The sequence below is a fragment of the Panthera tigris genome, chromosome C1, assembly GCF_018350195.1.
Source record: "Panthera tigris isolate Pti1 chromosome C1, P.tigris_Pti1_mat1.1, whole genome shotgun sequence".
NCBI classification, from domain to species: Eukaryota; Metazoa; Chordata; class Mammalia; order Carnivora; family Felidae; genus Panthera; species Panthera tigris.
Window position 1 is genome coordinate 26,451,002 of NC_056667.1, and position 6,000 is coordinate 26,457,001.

At 55.7% G+C, this 6,000-nt stretch overlaps 1 protein-coding gene across 1 annotated transcript; it reads left to right on the top strand.

Moving 5' to 3' along the window:
* Window positions 1–649: 649 nt before the first annotated feature.
* GJB3 (gap junction protein beta 3) lies at window positions 650–6,000 on the top strand. The gene is made up of 2 exons (XM_042996393.1): window positions 650–697; window positions 4,454–6,000. The coding sequence occupies exon 2, from the start codon at window positions 4,488–4,490 to the stop codon at window positions 5,298–5,300; it is 813 nt and encodes a 270-aa protein (XP_042852327.1). The 5' UTR covers window positions 650–697; window positions 4,454–4,487; the 3' UTR covers window positions 5,301–6,000.

The window sequence follows — 6,000 nt, forward strand, 5'->3', positions numbered from 1 at the left end:
GGCAAGGGCGCTCTCGCCCCAACATCCGACCCCCTCGCACAGAATCCGCCCCTTGTCCTAACTCCAGGCGACCACCTCTGCCCTCACCCCTGGACAAAGGATCCCCCCATCTCCTTTCCAGGCACAGGACTCGCTGTGTCCTTTCCAATGTGGACGCAGAGTCTGCTCCCCACCTTGGAGGCCAAAGAGCCTGAGCCAGGCACCGCCGTGGAGGCTCATCGTGCCAAGAGGGCAGACCCCCAGAGTGCCCCCAAGCAGGGTCCCGGCCGGGCGCCGGGCAGGAACAGAGACCGGCAGGGCGCGGGCACAGTCGTCGTGGCAACGCGTGTGGGCGAGTCATGATTGCAGGCTGTCCCGGGCCACGGCACTTAACAGTTTAGAGTGCCTCCCGCCCCTGATCTCATTGGAGCCTTTGCAACAGCCCTGCCCATGGCCACCGATGCCCCCATTTCCCACATGAAGAAACCGAGGCTCGGAGCAGCGACGAGCCCCTCGGAAGGCCGCCCCGGCAGCGGGTGGCAGCGGGACTAGACGCGGACCCCTTGCGGCCGAGCCGGCTCCCAGGCTCCTCCCCGGCCCTCCCTCCTCCGCGCCGCCCCCCTGGCTGAGCCCGCCGCCGCCGCGCGCCTGGCCTCCACTGCAGAGCCCGGCTCCCGCCCCTCCGCCGCCGCGCGGGGCTCCCGGACGCGGGCTCCCGGTGAGTGTGCGGGTGGGGTGGCGGGACACGAGCGCTCCCGGGCGCCCCCAGCGGCGGGGCCGGCTGAGGAGGGGGGAGCGAAGGAAGGGAGGTGGTGGAAGGGTCTCCCCCAACACCCCCAGTGCCTTCTCGCCCCTCGATTCTGGGCGAGGTGGGGGCTCTAGGGGGCTTGGAAGGTTCTGAGACACCCCCCTCCCACGTCCGCAAGCTCCCGAGCTGCCCCGGATGAAGGGAAAGTGGGTGAGGGGAGTGGGGGGAGACGGCAGTGGCATTATAGAGTGTGGCGACAGTTGGGCAAAGTTTGGTCCCGGGCTGGGAAAAAGAGGATGGCTGGGGGGTGAGGTTGGGGGGGGGGGAGTGTTGGTGGCCGGCTGGGGTAATCAGAACTGGCTCCACCTGTCCCAGTTCTGAGCTTGGAGGGAAATTCTTTGCAGGTGAGTGGAGTCCCTGGGGTGTGTTGGGCGGGACTGGACAGACAGGACCGGAAGGTGGAAGGTGGAAGGTGGGGACCCAGAAGGGGGCTGCACCCAAGTGGGTGCCGGGCGACAGGGCCCCTCTCCTCGGGAAGGCTGGCAGACTGGGCTCCAACCACCACTTCAGTCTTTTTGAGCTCCCACCAGGTCAGTGGCAGGCTGGGGAGGGAATGATCTTAAGATTCTTACAACAGCTCAAGAAAGTAGGAATTCTTTCCCTTTGGAGATAAGGAACGGAGGTCAAAACTATTAAGGGATTCTTGGAAGTCACCTGGCTAGTAAGGGGCAGAGCTGAGGCTGGAATCCAGATGTGACTCCATGCTCAGTGCACATTTCTCTGCTCGTCCCCATAAGGCCAGGTCTCAGAGGAGCACGTGGGGGAGAAGAGGGTCTGCAGGGATGGGGTCTTCTGCAGTCACACCATGCTGTTGGAGATTCCCGGAGAAGAGGCATCAGAAGAGCTGAGGTGTTGAGAAGCAAATGTGCCTTCTCCCTCTGGCCAGAGCCCGGAAGTCCTTCCCCCAAGCTACCTTGTCCAGATTGTTCTGCAGGCTACCTACCTGCCCCCACCTCACAGCCCTTCCCTCCAAGCTGCCTCTCTGAGAAGTCAGCATGCATTTCTTTATCACCCAGCACTTACTGAGTACCTACTGTGTGCCAAACACTAGGCACTAAATATAACTCAGTAAGCAAAACAGCGCTGATATTCTAGCGGGGGAGACAGACAATAAATAAGAACCAAAAAATAACAAATACTTTAATTTCAAATGGTGATTAAATTCGAGGAGGAAAATAAAGGAGACAGGAGCAGAGTGACTGGGAGGGCAGGGCTCCCAGACCCAGGGTAATCTGGGGAGTCCTCAGCTATGAGAAGGACCCAGCCATGCAAGGTTCTGGAGAAAGAGCATTCCTGGCAGCAGGAATAATTGCAGAGTCCCCAACTCTCCCCATGTGGCTGAAGCAGAGAGAGGCAGGGTGAGAATGTAGGAGAGGAGGGCAAGAATGTAAAATCTGGGGTTTCATCCTAAGCGTAATGTGAAGCTAGTAGAAAGTTTTAAACAAGGGAGTGACACGGTCCAAGTTAGTGGATTCTAGGGGCCCAGGAACAGATGCCGAAAGGCCAGCGAGGAGGCCCTGGCAATAATACCAGCAAGAGTGATGGTGGTTTGGAGCTACCAGCAAGGTGGTAGCAGTAGAGGGGTGAGAGACGGCCCTGCAAGATTTGGACCCACAGGCATCATGCATGCTCAGAGGGGCATCGTGTGCTCCAGGAGCGCCCACACGTGCACACAGGCCCACACATGCACATGGAGACACATGTTCCCACACCCATGGCAGCAGGCAGACACTAGATGTACTCAGGCAGACCCACCCCTCCACACCCTCTGAGTCATCCCAGGACTGGGAGGAAGATGGGTGGTTCTGGGGCCTGAACAAAGTATGTCTCCCCACCACAGAACCCTGGCATCCAGCATGGCTGGGGTGGTTGGGGCTCCCCCAGGCTCTGGCACAGGGAGAGGGATTGTCTCTAGATTTTCCCTGGATCTGGTGTGCCAGGAGCCAAACCACCTACCATCCCCCACTCACCGCCAACCTGAGTTGTTCTCCCAACGTCACCACCTACTGACTGGGAGACCTTGAGGAGGTTATTTCTCCTCTCTGGACCTCAGTTTCCCCTCTGCAGAATGGGCTTGCCAGGGAGCAAGAAGATCCTCTGCCCTTCTACCTGGACTGCGGTCCTGCTAGCTGGACTAAGAACGAAATTAGAGACAGATAAACAAGAGAAAATCTAATTTAATTTCATGTGAATGGGGAATCCACATGGATGTGGAAATTCCAAAGACAGGTAAAAGGAGGTATATATGCCCTCCTGAACTAAAGAGAAGGGAATAGGGGTCTGGGACTTCAAAGGGAAGAAATACAATTCACCAAGGATGAAAATGAGTAAATATTTGGTAAACAAATGTTTGCTGGGCCACTCAGAAACAATGGGATGTAGAGGACTTTGATCAAACAGGCCTTGCCAGGCTCCTCTCTGTCTACCCTCCTTAGTTCGTATAACAATGTAGTTATCTCCGGTGATGGCTCTCTTCCTGGAGCAGGTCCTCTATCTGAATACTTCTAGGCAGTTGAAGGAGAGATAAAGAGCTTTTCCTGAATCTGATGAGCTTTGATTGCTTTTAACTCAAAATCATCTGCATGCCAAAGTGGCCTATCTTGGGGCAGCCTGCCCTTGGCCCCTACAGGCTCATGACCCCACCCTCACAAGATGGTAGCAAGGAATCAGTGAAGTAAGTTGCAAGAACCTGGTCTGGGACAGGCATCCAGCAGAGGAGGGGTAGGAGGTGGTGGAGAGCACAGCCTGCCCCCCCCGCCCCCCCCCGCACTGACAGCCTGGCCTGGAATCCAACTGCAGTTCTAAATGAGTGATTTGGCCTCTCTAGATTTCACAATGAGTGGCCAGCATTTATTGAGCATTTACTATGTGTTAAGTGCTTTGCAACGGTTATCTTCATCTGTAAATGAGAAGCATAATAGTATCTACCTCATGGGGTCATTATAAGGACTAAAGGAGATAGTGTTGCACAGCTTTTAGCTCCTCCGCTGACCCATAGTAAATGCTCAATAAATGGTCATTGTTATTATCAGCAAATGCACATTCCCTTCCTTCATGCATACAAGCTCTGTGACTTTTGGCAGGTTACTTAGCCTCTCTCTAGGCCTGTATCCTGCCCGTAGCCTGGGAGGAATAATAGTCCTGATCTCAAAGGGTCATTGGCTGATCAAACGCATCTATCCACATAAAGACCCCAGAACAGTGCCTGATACACGGTAAATGCTCACATCAAATGTTACCTATGCGGAGCACCTGGGTGGCTCAGTCGGTTGAGCATCCGACTTCAGCTCAGGTGGTGATCTTGCGATTCCTGGGTTCACACCCTCCCATCAGGCTCACTGCTGTCAGCCTGTTAACACAGAGCCCGCTTCGGATCCTCTGTCCCCCTCTCTCTACCCCTCCCCTGCTTGCAGTCTCTCAAAAATAACAATGAAAAAATACATAAATATATACATACATATATGTGTATATATATGTATATATATACACACATATATGTGTATATATATATGTATATATATACACATATATGTATGTGTGTATATACATATACACATATATATAACAAAATAACATATATATGTACAAAATAAAAAATTAAAATAATAAAAAAATTTTAAATGTCACCCATACATTAAACATGGACTTTTCCTTGCATGCCGTCAGGTGGGCACGGCCCCCGGCACGCCCGCCAAGCACCATGGACTGGAAGACGCTGCAGGCCCTCCTGAGCGGTGTGAACAAGTACTCCACGGCATTTGGGCGCATCTGGCTGTCGGTGGTGTTCGTCTTCCGCGTGCTGGTGTACGTCGTGGCCGCGGAGCGCGTGTGGGGGGACGAGCAGAAGGACTTCGACTGCAACACCAAGCAGCCCGGCTGCACCAACGTCTGCTACGACAACTTCTTCCCCATTTCCAACATCCGCCTCTGGGCCCTGCAGCTCATCTTCGTCACGTGCCCCTCGCTGCTGGTCATCCTGCACGTGGCCTACCGGGAGGAGCGCGAGCGCCGGCACCGCCAGAAGCACGGGGACCAGTGCGCCAAGCTGTACGCCAACGCGGGCAAGAAGCACGGCGGCCTGTGGTGGACCTACTTGTTCAGCCTCATCTTCAAGCTCCTCATCGAATTCCTCTTCCTCTACGTGCTGCACACGCTCTGGCATGGCTTTGGCATGCCACGCCTGGTGCAGTGTGCCAACGTGGCACCCTGCCCCAACGTCGTGGACTGCTACATCGCGCGGCCCACCGAGAAGAAGGTCTTCACCTACTTCATGGTGGGTGCCTCTGCCGTCTGCATCGTGCTCACCATCTGCGAGATCTGCTACCTCATCTTCCACAGGGTCCTGCGAGGCATAGCCAGGAACAAGCCCCCAAAGGGCCACAGCCTCCCATCCTCCACCAGCCGGGCCTCCACCTGCCGCTGCCACCACAAGCTGGTGGAGGCTGGGGAGCTGGGCTCCGACTCTGGCGACGACAAGAGACACGCGTCTGCACCCAGCATGACCCCCATCTGACCACAGGCTGGGGAGCGACGCTGGAGCTGCCAGTGGGGACAGATGGGCAGTACTGCACGGGGGGAGGGGTCCTACAGGAGCTGGGTGCCCCCACTTTGAATTCGCTAATCTATCCTGTTTCATTTTTGGCAGATTTTTTGAGCACTGGGCACTGTGCTGTCTACCCAGGTATGAGTCACACCCCAGAACTAGGGCCAGCCCTTGGGGGAGACAGACGTCGAAACAAACAAATCAACGACTGAGTGCGAGGGGACCCCCAGGAGGCTCCCAGCAGAGCTTCCGCCTAACCCAGGAGGGAGTGATCAGGAGAGACTACCCTGAGTACAAAATGTTTGAGAGAGGTGAGAAGGGCTTCCTAGACGAGAAAGCGGCAGGTGTTTGCAGGTGAGATGTTTGCCCTGGTTTGGAAGCACTGGATCAAAGGGAATTTCATTCCCTTGGGAGAAGCACCCAGGTTCTGGGCTGGAAAGGAAGTAGTCTCTAAGTGGGAGGTCCAAAGGCCTGAGGGTGAGCTTGTGAAGGGGAGGAGGAGATGGCTCTGTGACACCAGCTGCTGCTCGAGATACTCGGGTGTCCTCCTGGTCCCCACTGTCCTCAGGGGAAGCCCCCTTAAGCCCAGTTCTGCTCCTCCCAGGCTCAGACAGCTTTTCTGCCGTCTTCTTGCCGCAAACGTGCTCAACCTAGTGCCAGCCTCTCAGAC

Coding starts and splice junctions, on each gene's coding strand:
- GJB3 (XM_042996393.1), top strand. CDS start 4,488: ATGGACTGGAAGACGCTGCAGGCCCTCCTGAGCGGTGTGAACAAGTAC.